A 19,643-nucleotide genomic window follows, 5' to 3' on the forward strand; every position below is an offset into this window, starting at 1 on the left:
GCCATGGGCAAGAGGTCACCGACCAAGAAACCAGCACGGGGCGCGCCGTGGTCGCAAGACACCCACACTGTCACCTTCACCTCTAGTCTCGGACGTCTTGGGTGATAGAGATGGGCGTGACTCATCTTCGCCACCGCGAAGAGATGCCTCCCCTGCAGGCTCCACCGCATCCTCTGCTGCATCGACCTCTACTCTACAACCACATGATATGAAAAAGAGAGCCAAGAATACAACGCGTGAGGAACGATCAGAGAACGAATGATAACGATCGCCTAACGTGCCTTTAACTTATCCCCAGCGTATGCATAACGTACTGGCCACACGCTGGCATACGCCGAGAATTTTGTGCATGCTCAAAACTTCGCTGTCCCTGCGCACGACGACGACGGCACCGTACGCCACCGCATTTCAACGTACTAACGATGGAGCAGCGTACCCATAACTTATTCAAGCGTATGCTGAGCGTGTGCCACCGTTTTCCATACGCTAGCCATACGTTCTCTAAAACGTTAAGGTGTGACAGGCCCATTACATTGGTAAAACTGCCGCTTCCCCCTGGACAATACATGTACTCATACATGTATCAGGAAAACTTGCTGTTGTGTATGGCAACTAAACCTTTGTCTGCCAACAAACAATTCCATCCAAAAAGTGCAGCCTAATTTCAAACTGCAAAAAAATTTTCCTTGCAGTTATTCAGTACTGTCATTATTGAGGAAAAGCAGTTAGCCATCCCTTATATTACTCAAGCATCAGGTTCATAACTCACTATGCGTCACGACCCCTACACATGTACATGCACGTCCCTTTATCTATTCTAGACGCAAAGCATGGCATCAATCCCTAGTTCCGAAAAACTCTGGGTAAAACACACGTGGTCGAGACAAGGTCAAGGTCGGATGGGCGGACCAACACTCCCTGCGATCAGCTGATCTCAATACCAAAGGTTGTGTGTTTACAGAGGCCTGGGCAAAAGCATGACTTGTGTGGCAATAGTCTCCAGAAACTACATTGAAAGGCACCATGAGTAGGAAAGAACTTAACCCATAAGCAGGTATGAGAATAGGGAAGGAGTACAAGAAAAGGATGATGAAGACGATGAGGAAGAGGCTAGATTCGGAGGATTTGATGAGACAAGTACTGCCCTCCATAGGCGAGTTCTAACTTTGGAGAAAACATTAGACAACTGGATAAGAGAAAGTATGAGAAGTAAAGAAAACGATGAACAGGAGAAAGAGTTTCTGAACTTGAAAGACAGGATAAAAAAAAAGTGGAAGAAAGTGAAGCTAGGTTAAGAGTAGAGAACGCAGAACTGAGAAAAGAACTAACCAAATATAAGAAACAGATGGATGAAGGACTTGATAAAGTAGAGAAAGAAAAAGAGGACCTGAAAGATCTAGTTAGCAAAGAAGAGGAAAGAGTACATGACATGATTAAAAAGGAAATACAGGCATGGAGAGTACAAGATGAGAAAGACAAAGATAACTTACAGGAGGTGATTCAAGAACAACTTAAAATAAAGAGACGAGAACATGGCAAACAAAATGATTGGAGTCCTTAAGGAAAAGGAAAACCTAGTAAGGGAAATTGCAGAAAAAAAAGAAGAGTGTAATTATCCTTGGACTAAAAAAAAAATTGAAATATAGACCAAGAAGGGATAAGGAGGAAATGAAGTCAGTCAAAGGCCTACTAAAAAATCTAAATGACGAAGATAGGCAGAACCTAGAGGAGAAAGTGAAGAAAATTCACAGAATGGGACCTTATCAAGATGGGACAACAAGACCAATTAAGATACTACTAAAATCACAAGCAGCAACAGAAGAGATATTATATAGAACAACAAAACTCAGAGAAACAGAAATATATATATATATATATATATATATATATATATATATATATATATATATATATGGTAAAATTCTAGTTTCTGCCCATACTCCCCCCCGCACCCCCCAACAAGCTTGGGGACAGGAGGGAATGCGAGGTTTTGGGTGGGGTACATGAAGTGTGTCGGAAATAGGTATTTTTTGCGTAAAATGGAAAAAATTCCCATTAAAAAGTCTACGGAATTTTTATTACAAGTTTCATGATGTTGATGACTCCAACAACAAGCCACGGAGCTCCATCACGCTCGGAAATGAGCAGTACACTGACTTGCATTTGTTTCTAGCTGGGGTTTGTGGGTAACTGCTGAATAGGATTCTTATTGTGTCTATAGTTCTTTTGTCCAATGACGTGCCACCACCTCTTAACACCACGAGCTGCGCCAATGGGAATTTGCTATATGCATTCGTAGGCGGGGTACAGCTAGGCAGACAGGTCCACAAAGCCAAGCCACCAGTGACATTAGTTGTAAAGGTTGCGAATTTGATTACTGGGAAATCATCGCTCCTGCGATGCAAGTCAGTGTACAATCGAGAAGAGGACCAGCCAGGACCATCATCCTTTCGTTAATGTATTGTGAGGAGGGGTAATGGTAGAGGTAGGACATATTATGTGAAGCTATAAGAGAACCGGTGTGGGGGGGAAGGAAGCTGCCCCAAAGCAAGGATATGGTAGGTTAGGTTAGTGTTGTAGGGGGCATCCGGGGGGGCTGTGACCCCCTCTCTGGCTAGGTTAGGTTTATGTTAGGGTTAGTGTTGTATGGAGGATCTGTGGGGGCACAGCCATTTCCGACGCATTTCATGTACCCCACCCAAAACCCCGAATTCCCACGTCCCCAAGCTTGTTGGGGGGTGGAGGGGGGAGTATGGGCAGAAATAGAATTTTACCTCACAGGATGAAAAAAAGCATTTTTTTGGAAAATTCTAGGGGACAGGATAAGAAAATGGTATAAAAGAGAGAAGGAAGAGGCAACAGTGGATCAAGTGTAACTAAAAGTAATAAGGGCAAGAAACTAAAAATGATGTATACGAACATAGATGGGGTTCTATCAAGTAAATTAGAACTAAAAGATTACATAAGTAAAGAAAATCCGGATATTGTATGCCTGGCTGAAACAGAACTATATAAATGGGACAATCAAAATAGGAATAGACAGAGGGGGTAAAGGAGGAGGAGTCATGTAATGACAAGGAAAGAGATGGTGGTAAACCATGTGGAATATGGGGAAGGAAAAGCAGAAGTACTGTATATTAACATGCATACATTAAAAAGACTTAACAATCATTGTAACTTTTGTGCCACCAAAAATGAATGCATGGACCAACCTAGAATATAAAGATATGATAGATGACACTATAAGGAGTCTAACAAGAGTCATTAAAGAAAAGAGAAAAGTGTTATTAGTAAGAGACTTCAACTGTAAAGAAGTGGACTGGGAAAATTATGAAAGTGATATGGGAGAAGAAGTTTGGGGAGAAAAATTCTTAAACCTAATGATAGAAAATATGATGGATCAAAAAGTAAAGGAAAACACAAGATTCAGAGGAAACGATGAGCCAGCGAGATTAGACCTGGTTTTTAAAAGGGCTATACAAATCAATGATGATATAAGATATAAGTGCCCATTGGGAAAGAGTGATCATGTAATATTAGAAATGGATATAGAAGAGGGAAAAGAAGATAGAGATGGATTATACAAAGGAGACCGATTAAATTACAGAAAGGCTGATATTGAGAATCTCAAGAACTATTTCAAATATGCTAACTGGGGGGAGATGGAAAACTCTGAGTGGGTGCAAGAGAAATATAACTTATTTTAAGAAATATAAAAAACAGGAGTCAGGGAATATGTCCCAAAATATAGACTTAAGGAAGAAGGAAAGAAAGATTGGTTTAATGCAAAGTGTGCCAGGGCAAAGGAAAAAAGGGATGGAGCATGGAAAAGGTGGAGGAGAAATAGAAATGCAGTAAATAAGGTAAACTTCAAGATAGCAAGAAATTAATATGTTAAAGTAAGGAAGGAAGAGGAGAGGATCCATGAAAAGGACATAGTCAAAAAATGCAAGGACCAACGAAAATCGTTCTAGATTCATAAACAGAAAAATAAGACAAAAAGAAACAATTAAAAGGTTAAAAGGAGAAAATGGGATGGTGGAAGATCCAAAAAGTGTGGCAGAACTGTTAAATAATAAGATCCAAGAGGTCTTTACTAAGGAATCTAAATTTGAAAGACCACGGGTAATAGAGAGACCATCTATATGGAAGAGATTAAAGTAACCAAGCTTGAAATAAAAGAGTTAATGAAGGAACTGGATGAAGAAAAGGCAATGGGACCGGATGAAGTCGCAGACAGAATACTGAAAGAATGTAGGGAAGAACTAGCAAGACCTATACACAACATCATGAAATGCTCAATAGAAAATGGAACAGTACCAATAGAATGGAAAAGAACTAAAGTGGTTCCCATATATAAGAGCGGAAGGAAGGAAGAACCTCTAAATTACAGACCGGTATCATTAACTAGTGTAATATGTAAGATGTGTGAAAGAGTAATAAAGAAACAATGGATCGAGTTCCTTGAAGACAACAAATTACTATCAAATAGCCAATTTGGCTTTAGAAAAGGTCAGTCATGTGTAACAAATCTACTGAGTTTCTACTCTAGATGTTACGGCCCGTCCGTAACATACTCCACTACCATCACCTCCTCCGCTTGCTACCTCGTTTGCCACCTCTCCACCTCCCCTTCCACGTCACCGTCTCATGAAGCCCCACTACTGTCCCGAAGTTGGATTCATGCGGCCCCATTCGACTCAAGCGCGGAAGTGTTATGCGAGCTCCCGGCTTTCTGGAAGTCAGTCAAGGTCAAGGCCTCAACCAGTGAACACAACGCCTCTTGGACTACCGTTGGATCCACCTCACCCAGCACTTCACCACTGCGACACCTCATCAGTATCACTTCCCCTCGTCCCATTTTTTCCACATTGCCTCCATATAGGATTAGTATTATTGTTAGGTATTAAGTTGGTTTCTTTATTGTTGTATTTATTTATGTGTTATATGTATGTGTATGTCAGCTTCATGTGTTTAATGTTATATCTATATGTGTATGTCAGTTTCATTATTGGGTTATTAAATAGCTTTTTAAGTGCCCCCTTTGCATATCCTCACCAGTTGAACCTGCAGTTTTTTTTTTTTTTTTTTTTTTTTGTTCATTGGCTCCTCGATGCCAATCTTACCCGTTTAACCGGTAAATGTAACACAGAATAGTTGACAGGGTATAAGAGAGAGAAGGATGGGTTGATTGCATTTACTTGAATTTAAAAAAGGCGTTTGATAAAGTGCCACATGCAAGGCTGCTGTGGAAATTAGAGGGGAAGGGTGGTTTAAAAGGAAGCACATTGGGATGGATGGAAAATTATTTGAGGATTTGAGGGGGAGAGAAATAAGTGCCCCCTTTGCATATCCTCACCAGTTGAACCTGCAGTTTTTTTTTTTTATTATTGTTATTGTTCACCGGCTCCTAGATGCCAATCTGACCCATTTAACCGGTGAATGTAACAATTGGCGACCGTGACAGGACCATTATATAACCCATGTTCAGTGTTCCATTTTTCCAGTGACTTTTTTTCTGTGATTACATTATTTTTTCTTATGTGTTTCTGTGGTGTTGTGACTTTAATGTGTTTTTTTCTGTGACTTACTCTGCGTGTGGTTTAAATTTACCTTTGTGCGATCAAGTGGCTCCTTTTGGGTTAAAAGTGCTTCATGACTTTCATTGGTATCGCATAGCAGTGGTAGAGCAGGAAACCAGGTAGAAAGGCGTGTTCACCGATAGCACTTATCCCTATTTTTTGCACATGGGCAGGTGTGTAATAAGTGTTATCCAAGTGTTGGGATTATCATATGTTCATGTGAACCCTCAATCCCCTCACTTCGTGGATCATTTTTCTTGCTAGTTAGAATTGGCCATTTTAACTAGTCCCTCAGACTAATCCGCCTCCTTATCAATAACAAGTCTCAATACAATTCACTCCTCACTCTCAAGTCTCGTAACTAGAGTAATCCGGATCCCTCTTAATGCCTTAATTCTCTAGTTTACCCCCCTCATTAGTGATTGTACTCATAAGTGTTTACTTAAGTATAATCTAGGTAATTTCCAAGGTTGCCTTTATTATCACTCTGCCAAGTTCCTCACTTAAGTAATTCGCTTATCATTTTTTTTGTTGTTGTTTGTTTAACATCTATTTAATATGGCTTCTGCTCAGTTTAACATTTATTGTCTTGTCTTTACCATCAGTCAAGGACACTTTACCTTGATACGTGTATGAATCATAAAGTTCTAGAGGAGAGTTGACAGGGTTAGCTAGGGCCACTGGTTTCTTGTTCTCAAATGTGTTAGGTTTAGGGGTCACAAAAGAAGGTTGACGTTGAGAGGCCTTGCAATTTGGGTGTCTACATTTTTGGATCGTGTGACCTGGTTTCTTACAGTATGTACACCAGTGGGAATAATACGCATTTGGCGAGAATCCGGTCGGCTTACCACCCGCGCCCCCAAAACCTTTCCCAAAGGAGGACCTAATATTAGATAGTGAACCATGACCTCTACTACTCAGGGATCCCATCAACAAAGCAAAGGCATCGGCCACTTTAGCGGCAGACATAAGAACACTCTCCCGCTCTTCCACATGCCTCAGAATATTAAAGGGTAACTTGTTCTTACATTCTTCCAGGACCATTAAATTGAGCAACTCCGAATAGGTGGTAGTGTTAAGGGTGGCTAACCATTTCTAAAATTGTCTTAGTTTCTCACTAGCAAATTCAACAAAGGTGTGAGAGTCTGGTTTCACATATTTTCGGAACTGTTGTCTGTATCCGTCAGAAGTGATAGAGTAGGCATCTAGAATGTTACCTTTGATCTCTTCATACTCTACCTCATCACTAAGGCCGTTGTATACCCTGTAAGCTTTTCCTACTAGCTTGGGGACAAGGAGAGACACCCACTGATCCTTGGGCCATTTATTCCTATTAGCAATCTTCTCAAAAGCGCGAAATGACCCGTCAACATCAGATTCATCAAAAGGGGGAACTAGCGGAGCAGCTATAGCGGGATTAAAGCTTGCCAACTTTTTCTTTATATCTATTTCTTCCCCTCTAAACTTAGCGTCATTTCGTAGGGTTAACTCCTGAATTTCTAACTCTTTCTCCTGCCTTTTAAGCTGTAACTGAAATTCTCTCTCTTCCTTTTCTGCCTGTAGTTGCATCTCTTTTGCTTCTTTTTCTGCCTGCAGTTGCATTTCTTTCGCTTCTTTTTCTGCCTGTAGTTGCATTTGTTTTTCATGCATCTGGTATTCTAGTCTAAGCTTCTCAATTTCCCACTGACTTATCCTACTCTTATCCTGTTCTTCCTGGGGACTGTGTATTATAGTCCTCATAGAGGCTGCTGACATGGGAGTTAACTCTTCTATAGCATTTCCTAGCAACTGACCTTGCACTAGATATTCAACAACTACATTCTTAACGACCTCTTTAGTCATCTGAGACGTGATGGGAACATCAAAATGTTTAGCGATAGCTTTCCACTGGTCCTTTTTTATATTAGCACCTTTAAGTTTTTCTAGAGAAGGGTCAGCACAAAAATCTTCAACGTTAAACTGAGCAGAAGCCATATTAAATAGATGTTAAACAAACAACAACAAAAAAAATGATAAGCGAATTACTTAAGTGAGGAACTTGGCAGAGTGATAATAAAGGCAACCTTGGAAATTACCTAGATTATACTTAAGTAAACATTTATGAGTACAATCAGTAATGAGGGGGGTAAACTAGAGAATTAAGGCATTAAGAGGGATCCGGATTACTCTAGTTACGAGACTTGAGAGTGAGGAGCGAATTGTACTGAGACTTGTTATTGATAAGGAGGCGGATTAGTCTGAGGGACTAGTTAAAATGGCCAATTCTAACTAGCGAGAAAAATGATCCACCAAGTGAGGGGATTGAGGGTTCGCATGAACATATGATAATCCCAACACTTGGATAACACTTATTACACACCTGCCCATGTGCAAAAAATAGAGATAAGTGCTATCGATGAACACGCCTTTCTACCTGGTTTCCTGCTCTACCACTGCTATGCGATACCAATGAAAGTCACGAAGCACTTTTAACCCAAAAGGAGCCACTTGATCGCACAAAGGTAAATTTAAACCACACGCAGAGTAAGTCACAGAAAAAAAACACATTAAAGTCACAACACCACAGAAACACATAAGAAAAAATAATGTAATCACAGAAAAAAAGTCACTGGAAAAATGGAACACTGAACATGGGTTATAATGGTCCTGTCACGGTCGCCAATTGTTACATTCACCGGTTAAATGGGTCAGATTGGCATCTGGGAGCCGGTGAACAATAACAATAAAAAAAAAACACTGCAGGTTCAACTGGTGAGGATATGCAAAGGGGGCACTTATTTCTCTCCCCCTCAAATCCTCAAATAATTTTCCATCCATCCCAATGTGCTTCCTTTTAAACCACCCTTCCCCTCTAATTTACACAGCAGCCTTGCATGTGGCACTTTATCAAACGCCTTTTTTAAATTCAAGTAAATGCAATCAACCCATCCTTCTCTCTCTTATACCCTGTCAACTATTCTGTGTTACATTTACCGGTTAAACGGGTAAGATTGGCATCGGGGAGCCAATGAACAATAAAAAAAAAAAAAAAAAAACTGCAGGTTCAACTGGTGAGGATATGCAAAGGGGGCACTTAAAAAGCTATTTAATAACCCAATAATGAAACTGACATACACATATAGATATAACATTCAACACATGAAGCTGACATACACATATACATATAACACATAAATAAACACAACAATAAAGAAACCAACTTAATACCAGAAAGCTATATGAGTTTGTTTGCAGATAACACAAAACTTTTGAAGAAAGTTGGGTTGCACAGTGATGATAGAACCCTACAGCAGGACTTAGATAGACTATGGGAATGGAGTAAAAGATGGGAGAAGGACTTCAACATTAAGAAACATAGCATAATGGAATTTGGGAAGAGCAAAAATAGGATAACAAGACAATATAAACTTGGAGAAAAGATTAAAAAGGTGGAAAGCGAGTTCTCATAACAAAGGAAATGTCACCCAATAAACATATAAATAAAATTGTTGGTGAGACCTACAACTTAGTGAGAAATATTAAAATTGTATTCTCATATATTGATGAAGATATAGTGAAAAAATTATTGGTATCCTTAATCAGACCACTGTGGTCACCTAACACAAGGAAGAATATCAGGAAAATTGAAAGGATACAAAGAGCGGCCAACAAACTGGCCCCAACCTTGTCGGGTGTTACGTATGAAAAGAGACTGGAGAGACTGGAATTACCAACATTGAAGCAGAAAAGAGAAAGAGGTGACCTGTTGACCATCTACAGAATAATGAATAATCAGGAGCTTCCCAATAGGATTGACCTGCTGAAGAGGGACAGAAGGGACACAAGAGGACATGGATTAAAACTCTGAAAAGACAACTATAGAAGAGGTTTCAAGAAAAACAACTTTCTCCATAGAGTGATAGATATATGGAATGGACTGGAAAGAGAGGTGTTGTCTACGAAGTCTATACTGTCATACCTCACCCAACATGACAGTTTGGTTCCTGAGCTCGTCATGCACGGTGAGATTCGTGTTGGGCGAATAATAGGCCCTATGGGAAAATAGGGCTCAGGTTCCAAGATCCTTCCAAAAAGACATTTTTTTTACACCAAAGACTGAAAAAAAACAATAAATGAAGTACCAAACACACATTTTATTTAACTACAGTACTAGTACAGTAATACTCTGCTTAACGAACAGGATAAGGGGCGTCAAAGCTGTTTGTAGAGCGGAAATTCATTAAATGGACGTAATTTTCCCATAGGAAATAATGGAAATAGGGGGATGCATTCTGGGCTAGTCCCCAACATACCACATGGGTTTAAAAAATATATATATATATATGTATATATATATTTCTATTAGCTTTTTACAAGCCTTGCCCCCTAGAAAGGATTGTTTGTAATGTATAAAGTGAAATCTTACATGAAATTCCAAAAAATAAAGCAGAGATTATGAGATCCACAGACAGCGGAAACTCCGGCGACTTGGCCGCTTCTTCTTCTTGTGACCTTTTTAGCTTGGGGTGTTGTCTTTCACACGATAATAAATTTGTTTCCATTCTCTATTGCCTGCTATAATGGATATCATATCTTAGTATTCATATTCACTCATGCCATAAGGATAACCTGGACTCTGTGGCAGTGAGTGATAGTGAATTACTAATGAAATACCGCAGTCACAAAAAGAAGAAGAAGCGGCCAAGTCGCTGGAGTCTCCGCCGTCTGTGACCGATCTCATCATCTCTGTTTTATTGTAAGGCGCACTGGTTAGGTAGAGATATATTTCCATATTCTGATTTATTCTGTATTTTGTAGGCATCATTAGTACATTCGTCCTGTCTCGTACAGGCTAGATACCTGTCCTGTTAGACTTGAGACGCGTCTGTTTTTAGTCGCCATACAGTAAATCATGTAATGTACTCCTGAACCTTAAAAGGTACTAAAAAGGTACTAAAACTACTAACATTAATTTTAGACCATTTTAATAAAATCACCTCAATCACTAACACACTTTACTAACCACAATATTTAAATGTATAAGTAATTTTTCGTGTCATTAGCTGCAACACCACCACGTCTTGCGGTGCCTGCCTGGGCGCGGCACCTCAGATCTTCCTTGGGTGGCGTGACGTTGACAAGTGTGTGCCATGACTCTTGTGTGTGATTGACTCTGGTGATTTACGGGTGAACAAACTGGTGAAAGTCTTTTAGGCCGTGTCTTTTCCTTTAGTGACCCTCCTTTATTCACCGTGTACATAAAATTGTATAAACTAGTAACTTAATACACTTAAGCCACAACACGGAGTATATTTTCCCATAAACCAAAAGACTAATATAAATTATATGCCGCTCGACCACAAAACGCTGCTGCTCCTGAAGTACGACATCTGGCACTCATTACCTGCCAGATTACCTGTGGAACTTCTACCTGTCTTCACCCTACCAGTGAGTGGACGCTACCTGCCTTCGACTGGTACTTCAACAGGTATATGTTATTGGTGTCGGTGAATATTATAGCCGTGCCGGTAATAATATTATTTGGTATTCCATGTAAGATTTCACTTTATGCATTACAAAACAATCCTTTCTTGGGGGCAAGGTTTGTAAAATGATAATAGAAATGTTGTTTTGTGAACATATATGCATAAATAAGACAGTAACACCACCTCCAGAGATGGTGTTCCCAGCATTCTCAGAGCAACCTCGTCACCGTCCCTCCAAGCATTCATGGAAGCCATTTCACGGCAGGAGGTTGCTCTGAGGTTGTTAAAGAATCTTGAATCCAGCTCCAGGAGCACTAGAGACAAGCGGGGAGCCAAACAATCACAGCGAAGATGCCAGGTTCGGTCCCTCACCTGGCAAATTCAAACCCAGAAAATTCGCTAAAACGGATGTGGTTGTACGTTATGCGGACTTTTTGGTCTAACTTTATATAGTGCATTAAACCAGAAATTCGTTAGACGAACGTTCATTAAGCGGAGTATTACTGTACCTTATTTAGTTTATTTGCTGGTTGGAGAGGGCTTGAAATACGAAGTGATGAGCCTCTGACCGGCCATGGCTAAGATGAAATCAAGAGAGCGCAAGGGAACCACGTCTGCACACAACAGCAGCACAGCAAGGAGAGAGTGAATGGGGCGAGGCAGCGTGCTACCACCAGCCCCAGGGCGAGTCCAAGACGCTTGGCAGGGGAGGTCGCGTGTATCCATCAAGACCAGTGGGAGATTCAAATGGAGACCAAATCATGCAATCGAGAGTCAAAGTCGTGCTCAGCGAAATATGGTATATTTTACCGATTTGTGTTTGGCGAATTTGTGTTCAGTGAGGTATGACAGTACACGACTTTAAGAAAAAATTAGACATTGTGAGATACAGAGACGGGACAGCACGAGCATAAGCTCCCCTCCCATAAAATACAACTAGGTAAACAAACACACACACACACACACACAAGTATTGAAAGTTTAGAAGTAAATGGAGTATGCAGTGAGGATCCCAGGGAAATGGCAGAGGCTATGAATGGATGCTTTCGGAAGGTATTCACAAAGGAGACTGTTTTTGACAAACCACTGGTAATGGAACAGAAAGGGATTATGAAGGAGTTTCAAGTAACTGTGGAGGAGATCAAGAATATGATGGGGAGTTTAGAAGTGAGAAAAGCTGTGGGACCTGATGGGGTATCAGGATGGATTTTAAGAGAATGCAGGAGCAACTGGCAGAAAAAGTTTGTGAAGTAATTGATGCCTCATTAAGGGAAGGTGTAGTGCCCCAAGACTGGAAAAGAGCTAACATTGTCCCAATTTATAAATCAGGTAACAAGAGAGACCCATTGAACTATAGACCAGTGTCACTTACAAGTGTGGTAGCTAAGATGTGTGAGAGGGTGGTGAAGAATAGATGGACAGACTTCTTGGAGAAAATGACATACTTTGTGAGTGTCAATTTGGTTTTAGAAAAGGGCGTTCATGCACGACAAACCTGATATGTTACTATTCGAGGGTGATAGATGTAATACAGGAAAGAGATGGTTGGGCTGATGGAATATATCTGGATTTAAAAAAGGCCTTTGATAAGGTACCACACCGGAGACTGATCTGGAAACTTGAAATGGTAGGAGGAGTGCATGGCAGTTTACTAAAATGGATGGAAGACTTTTGGTAGGAAGAGAAATGAGAACAATAATTAAGGACAGACCATCAGAATGGGGCTTGGTGGAGAGTGGAGTTCCACAGGGATCAGTGTTGGCACCAGTAATGTTCGCGGTCTACATAAATGACATGGTGGATGGGGTGTCCAGTTATGTGAGCCTATTTGCAGACGATGCAAAATTGTTAAGAAAAGTGAGATGTGACAAAGATTGCGAACTACTCCAGGAAGACTTGGACAGAATATGGAAATGGAGCTGTACATGGCAAATGGAGTTCAACACGACAAAATGCAAGAAATTAGAGTTTGGCAAGAGTGAAAGAAGAATCAGGAGTATGTACAAGATAGGAAATGAAGACATAAAACCAGTCATGAAGAAAAAGACCTTGGGGTGACAATTACCAATGACCTATCGCCAGAGAGACATATAAACAAAATAATTGGAGAAGTATTGAACTTATTGAGGAACATAAGAGTGGCGTTCGTATATTTAGATGAAGAAATGATGAAGAAAATAATTACTGCAATGATAAGACCGAGGCTTGAATATGCAACAATACAGTGGGCTCGAACTTAAAGAAACACATAAGGAAACTAGAGAAAGTACAGAGGGCTGCAACAAAAATGGTGCCTGACTTAAGAGATTTGACTTATGAAGACAGACTGAAAAGAATGCAACTTCCGACCCTGGAAAACAGAAGAGAAAGGGGAGACCTGATAGCAATATACAGAGTGATGATTGGCATGGAAAAAATGGATAGGGAAGATCTGTGTATGTGGAATGAAAGAATGTCGAGAGGGCATGGGAAAAAACTAAAATGGCCACTTATAGGAGAGATGTGAAAAATATAGCTTCCCTCATAGAAGGGTGGAAGCATGGAATAGTTTAGACGTGGAAGTGGTCAACGCAAGGAATATTCATGATTTTAAGAAAAAGCTGGACATTAGTAGATATGGAGACGGGACAACACGAGCATAGCTCTTTTCCCGTATGTTACAATTAGGTAAATACAATTAGGTAAATACACACACACACACACACACACACACACACACACACACACACACACACATTGATTAGCAAAATAATGTCCAGTGAAGGTAAATATAAACTGTAGCCTGCGTTTGAGCCATCAGCTGGTTTGTTTACATCTGCGCAACATGGCGGCCGTGAACTCGAAAGATGAATCAGACTTCACAGGGTTTCAAGGAATAATGGAGAAGAGCGCTTATGTGAAGAAAATTCTGGAGTTAGAAGGTAAAATTGAAAAACTGTTTGAAAAGTATGGGGGCCTGGAAACGAGTTATGACAATGTAAAGAAAGACTGTGCCGATATGAAGAAGGAAAATGAAGCACTGAAAGAGGAAGTTAAGCTAATTAAAGTGAATTGCGAAAAATGTGGAGAATCTCTAGGAAAAGTGATGGAGAAGCAGGCTGAATGGAAAAAAAGTCAGGAAGTGGAAAGAAAGGAGGTAAATTACAAAGTTGCAAGTCTGGAAAAGGAAATCAAAGAGTCTGGGGAGAAAACTTTGGGCCTTGCTGAAATTATAGATCAACAGATCATAGAAGAGAAGATAGCTGAGAAAGTGGTGAAGGTTATTAAGTCAAATGAGACATTGGTGAGGGAAACTGTAGACAAAAAGAGATGTGTGGTGATATTTGGTGTGGAGGAGGATAAGACACCGAGTAAAATGGAGAGAGAAAAACATAAAAAGGTGATAAATAATATCATTAATGTGGTGCAGGAGGAGGAAAAGACCTAGTACAAGAAATAGAGGACTTCCATAGAATTGGAAAGTTCACAAGAGAAGGTATGAGGCCAATAAGAATCAAACTTAAGTCACAAAAGGATGTAGATGAATTGGTGGAGAAGTCATGGAGGCTAGCCCAGCAGGAAACAACAAGGAAGATTTGGTTGAGAAGAGATCTCGGTGAAAAGGAAAGAGAAATGTTAAATGAGTTGAGAAAGGAGGCTTTGAAAAAAATGAAGAGAGGACAGAAGAGGAGAAGAAAGAGTTTTTCTGGAGAATCTTGGATATGAGACTGAGGAAGTGGTTCATAACCCAGAAAAGTACAGCAAGAAAGGACTAAAGAAACTTACATATGAGCGAAATGTAATGTATTCCAACATAAATGGAGTGATATCGGGATTTTAGAACTCAACGATTACTTGAGGGACAAGAACCCAGATATTGTGGGTCTTACTGAAACAAAACTGAGAGAGGAGAAGACCTGATGATGGTTGGAGAAGGAAATATAATGTTTGGAAAAGAAATAGAGTAGGTAAGATGGGAGGAGGAGTGATGTTGCTGGTTAAAAAAGATATAAAGGTGGATCAAGTGAAAAAAGGTATGGGAAAGGCAGAAGTGCTAAAGATCAGAGCAGAAACTAATGAAGGAAAAAGAGGCACTACATAGTGGTGTACGTACCACCTAAGACAAATGCATGGTCAGTACAGGAATATGAAGAAATGATAAGTGATACAGGAACATGTCTGGAAGAAATGTTGGGTGGCTGTGAACGAACTATAATGATGGGAGATTTTAATTGTAAAGAGGTGTGTTGGGAGGACTGGTCAATGGAAGGATCAGAGACAACATGGGAAATACACTATTGACACTGGCAATGGAAAATGTGTTAACTCAGTGGGTCAAAGAAGATACTAGGTTTGGAGGAGAGGGAGCATCGTCAAGACTGGACTTGGTCTTTAGTACAGAGCCAATGGTCATTGAGGAGATGAGGGTGGAGTGCCCTTTAGCAAAGAGTGATCATGCAGTTTTGGAGTTCAAGGTGATAGATGAAGAGAAATCTAGAAGAAATGAAGAATATAAAGTGGGAAGATGGAATTATGCCAAGACAGATTTTGGAAACCTAAAGAAATTCTTTCAAGAGACAAATTGGATGAAATTCAAGAGTGCTAAGGAGCAAATGAAAAGTGGAAGGAATTTATAAAAATATACAAAGAAGGTGAGAAAAATTTGTACCAATAAGACAACATAGAGAAGTTGGAAAGCAGGACTGGTTTAACGATAGATGTGAAAAGGCTAGAACAAGAAAAGAGGATGCATGGAAGAGGTGGAGAAGGAAAAGACGGATTAAGCAGTGGGAAAGTTACAAAAGAGCAAGAAATGAATATGTGTTGATTAGAAGAGAAGAAAGAAAGAAACAAGAAAAGGATATAATTGATAAATGTAAAGACCAACCAAGGCTTTTTACAGACATGTGAACAACAACATCAAAAATAGAGAAAGTATTGAAAGTTTAGAAGTAAATGGAGTATGCAGTGAAGATCCCAGGAAATGGCAGAGGCTATGAATGGATGCTTTCGGAAGGTATTCACAAAGGAGACTGCTTTTGACAAACCACTGGTAATGGAACAGAAAGGGATTATGAAGGAGTTTCAAGTAACTGTGGAGGAGATCAAGAACATGATGGGGAGTTTAGAAGTGAGAAAAGCTGTGGGACCTGATGGGGTATCAGGATGGATTTTAAGAGAATGCAGGGAGCAACTGGCAGAAAAAGTTTGTGAAGTAATTGATGCCTCATTAAGGGAAGGTGTAGTGCCCCAAGACTGGAAAAGAGCTAACATTGTCCCAATCTATAAATCAGGTAACAAGAGAGACCCATTGAACTATAGACCAGTGTCACTTACAAGTGTGGTAGCTAAGATGTGTGAGAGGGTGGTGAAGAATAGATGGACAGACTTCTTGGAGAAAAATGACATACTTTGTGAGTGTCAATTTGGTTTTAGAAAAGGGCGTTCATGCACGACAAACCTGATATGTTACTATTCGAGGGTGATAGATGTAATACAGGAAAGAGATGGTTGGGCTGATGGAATATATCTGGATTTAAAAAAGGCCTTTGATAAGGTACCACACCGGAGACTGATCTGGAAACTTGAAATGGTAGGAGGAGTGCATGGCAGTTTACTAAAATGGATGGAAGACTTTTGGTAGGAAGAGAAATGAGAACAATAATTAAGGACAGACCATCAGAATGGGGATTGGTGGAGAGTGGAGTTCCACAGGGATCAGTGTTGGCACCAGTAATGTTCGCGGTCTACATAAATGACATGGTGGATGGGGTGTCCAGTTATGTGAGCCTATTTGCAGACGATGCAAAATTGTTAAGAAAAGTGAGATGTGACAAAGATTGCGAACTACTCCAGGAAGACTTGGACAGAATATGGAAATGGAGCTGTACATGGCAAATGGAGTTCAACACGACAAAATGCAAGAAAATAGAGTTTGGCAAGAGTGAAAGAAGAATCAGGAGTATGTACAAGATAGGAAATGAAGACATAAAACCAGTCATGAAGAAAAAGACCTTGGGGTGACAATTACCAATGACCTATCGCCAGAGAGACATATAAACAAAATAATTGGAGAAGTATTGAACTTATTGAGGAACATAAGAGTGGCGTTCGTATATTTAGATGAAGAAATGATGAAGAAAATAATTACTGCAATGATAAGACCGAGGCTTGAATATGCAACAATACAGTGGGCTCGAACTTAAAGAAACACATAAGGAAACTAGAGAAAGTACAGAGGGCTGCAACGAAAATGGTGCCTGACTTAAGAGATTTGACTTATGAAGACAGACTGAAAAGAATGCAACTTCCGACCCTGGAAAACAGAAGAGAAAGGGAGACCTGATAGCAATATACAGAGTGATGATTGGCATGGAAAAATGGATAGGGAAGATCTGTGTATGTGGAATGGAAGAATGTCGAGAGGGCATGGGAAAAACTAAAATGGCCACTTATAGGAGAGATGTGAAAAATATAGCTTCCCTCATAGAAGGGTGGAAGCATGGAATAGTTTAGACGTGGAAGTGGTCAACGCAAGGAATATTCATGATTTTAAGAAAAAGCTGGACATTAATAGATATGGAGACGGGACAACACGAGCATAGCTCTTTTCCCGTATGTTACAATTAGGTAGGTAACACACACACACACACACACACACACACACACACACACACACACACACACACACACAGCTACATAAATCTGTTTGCAGATGATACGAAACTGTGCAGAGTTATAAAGCATAAAGAGGATTGTGATATACTGCAAAAAGACTTAAATAAGATCTGAGAATGGAGTAAAAAGTGGGAAATGGAATTCAATGTGAACAAAAGCCATGTCATGGAAATGGGAAAGAGTGAAAGACGACCCGTGGGAATCTATAAGATGGGAGATGGAGTAGAACTGGAGATAGTAAAAAAGGAAAAGAACTTAGGAGTGACGATGGAAGAAAACAATCAACCGTTAAGCCATATTGATAGAATTTTTAGAGAAACATATAATTTGCTAAGGAATATTGGAGTAGCATTTCAATACATGGACAAAGAAGTGATGAAGAAATTGATAAGTACTATAATAAGACCCAGATTGGAATATGCAGGAGTAGTGTGGACCCCTCATAAAAAGAAACACATAAGGAAGTTGGAGAGACTACAAAAAATGCTACAAGAATGGTTACAGAATTTGAAGGGATGACATATGAGGAGAGACTAAAGGCTATGGATCTACCAACCCTGGAACAAAGAAGGGAGAGAGGAGATCTGATCCAAGTTTATAAATTGATCAACGGAATGGACCAAGTGGATAATGAGAAACTGATCCTGAGAGAAGAATATGACATCCGAAGCACAAGATCGCATAGTAAAAAGCTGAGAAAAGGAAAATGTCTGAGAGATGTTAAAGAATATAGTTTCCCGCAAAGATGTATTGAGACGTGGAACAGTTTAAATGAAGAAGTTGTGTCTGCAACGAGTGTGCATACTTTTAAAGTAAGATTGGATAAGTGTAGATATGGAGACGGGGCCACACGACCATAAAGCCCAGGCCCTGTAAAACTACAACTAGGTAAATACACACACTTACCATCATCACCAATATCAACCTCATAGTCCCAGTTGTCTGCTGCTTCCACATCTGTTGGTGGAGCGTTGGTGATATTTTCCCCTTCAATAATTCTTCTCACACCCTGTTGAGGGAAAGTGGACAAATAAAGGAAGAATTTGCATCCTATTGGGAGAAGCACATAAAAATCTAAACCTGTAAGAGAGAGAGAGAGAGAGAGATTTTGCCTAACCTACCTTACTCATTATATTTTTTCAATCATAAGTTAAATTGCTCAAGTGGTGTTTTTCATTTGACAGTACTGGACATGAAAAAACTTACATTCATGATGGAACTCATGGCACTGAGAGATGATGAGAGGAGAGGCACTAGGTCCTGTGGAGAAGGCACCTCTACACTACTCAGGCTGTTTGTCATGGTCTGGAGGGCCATAAATGGGAAAAAGACTCCAGTGAATCAAGAAGCCTCCTAAAACTGCTCTTATCGCCTATTGTGCAACTACATACACTATGTTTAAAGTCCACAAACTACTATAGAATATACTGTGACTAGTGTGAATTCAGTGCGTGCTGAAATAAGTGAAATATAGACACAAAATAATGATCAGACACGAAATGGTAGCCCAACAGAATGTAAACAACAGCGACTGTGACCCCACAGGTCACTGTGGCACATGTGGCCACAACACTTACATGGAAAACACGATCCAGTGCCAGGAATGCCAAATCTGGATCCACTTCACATATAGTGCCCTTCCACTTTATCTATTATTATGCCTTGCTCGCACAAACCGCAGATACACATGTGAAAAGTGTACCTATGTAAAATATGCTGACCCCGAGTGGGTAAAAAAAGTGAGCGAAGTGATGGACAAAATGAGAAAGGAACAGATCCCATATCAGGCATGTGACATATTAGCTAGTACCGACATTGGTGAAAATGAGTGCACAGAAATCACAAATGGAATTATAGGTGATACAAATATAGAAACTAGTACTACTAGGGACGTAGACCTGGGTAACACCCCAGAGGATACAAACTTCAGCCAACTTCC

General features: G+C 40.1%; 1 protein-coding gene across 1 annotated transcript in view; it reads right to left on the reverse strand.

The window, feature by feature from the left end:
* The window catches only part of LOC123504943 (polycystic kidney disease protein 1-like 2), a 137,348-nt gene that overhangs the window by 105,958 nt on the left and 11,747 nt on the right, over positions 1-19,643 (reverse strand). The window contains exons 3-4 of the mRNA XM_045255901.1: positions 18,911-19,009; positions 18,611-18,713 (exon numbers count right to left, since the gene is read on the reverse strand). Of these exons, the coding sequence (XP_045111836.1) occupies positions 18,611-18,713; positions 18,911-19,009 (202 nt within the window). The remainder of the gene's footprint in view (positions 1-18,610; positions 18,714-18,910; positions 19,010-19,643) is intronic.

Source organism: Portunus trituberculatus, chromosome 17 (assembly GCF_017591435.1).
Source record: "Portunus trituberculatus isolate SZX2019 chromosome 17, ASM1759143v1, whole genome shotgun sequence".
In the NCBI taxonomy this organism is placed as follows: domain Eukaryota; kingdom Metazoa; phylum Arthropoda; class Malacostraca; order Decapoda; family Portunidae; genus Portunus; species Portunus trituberculatus.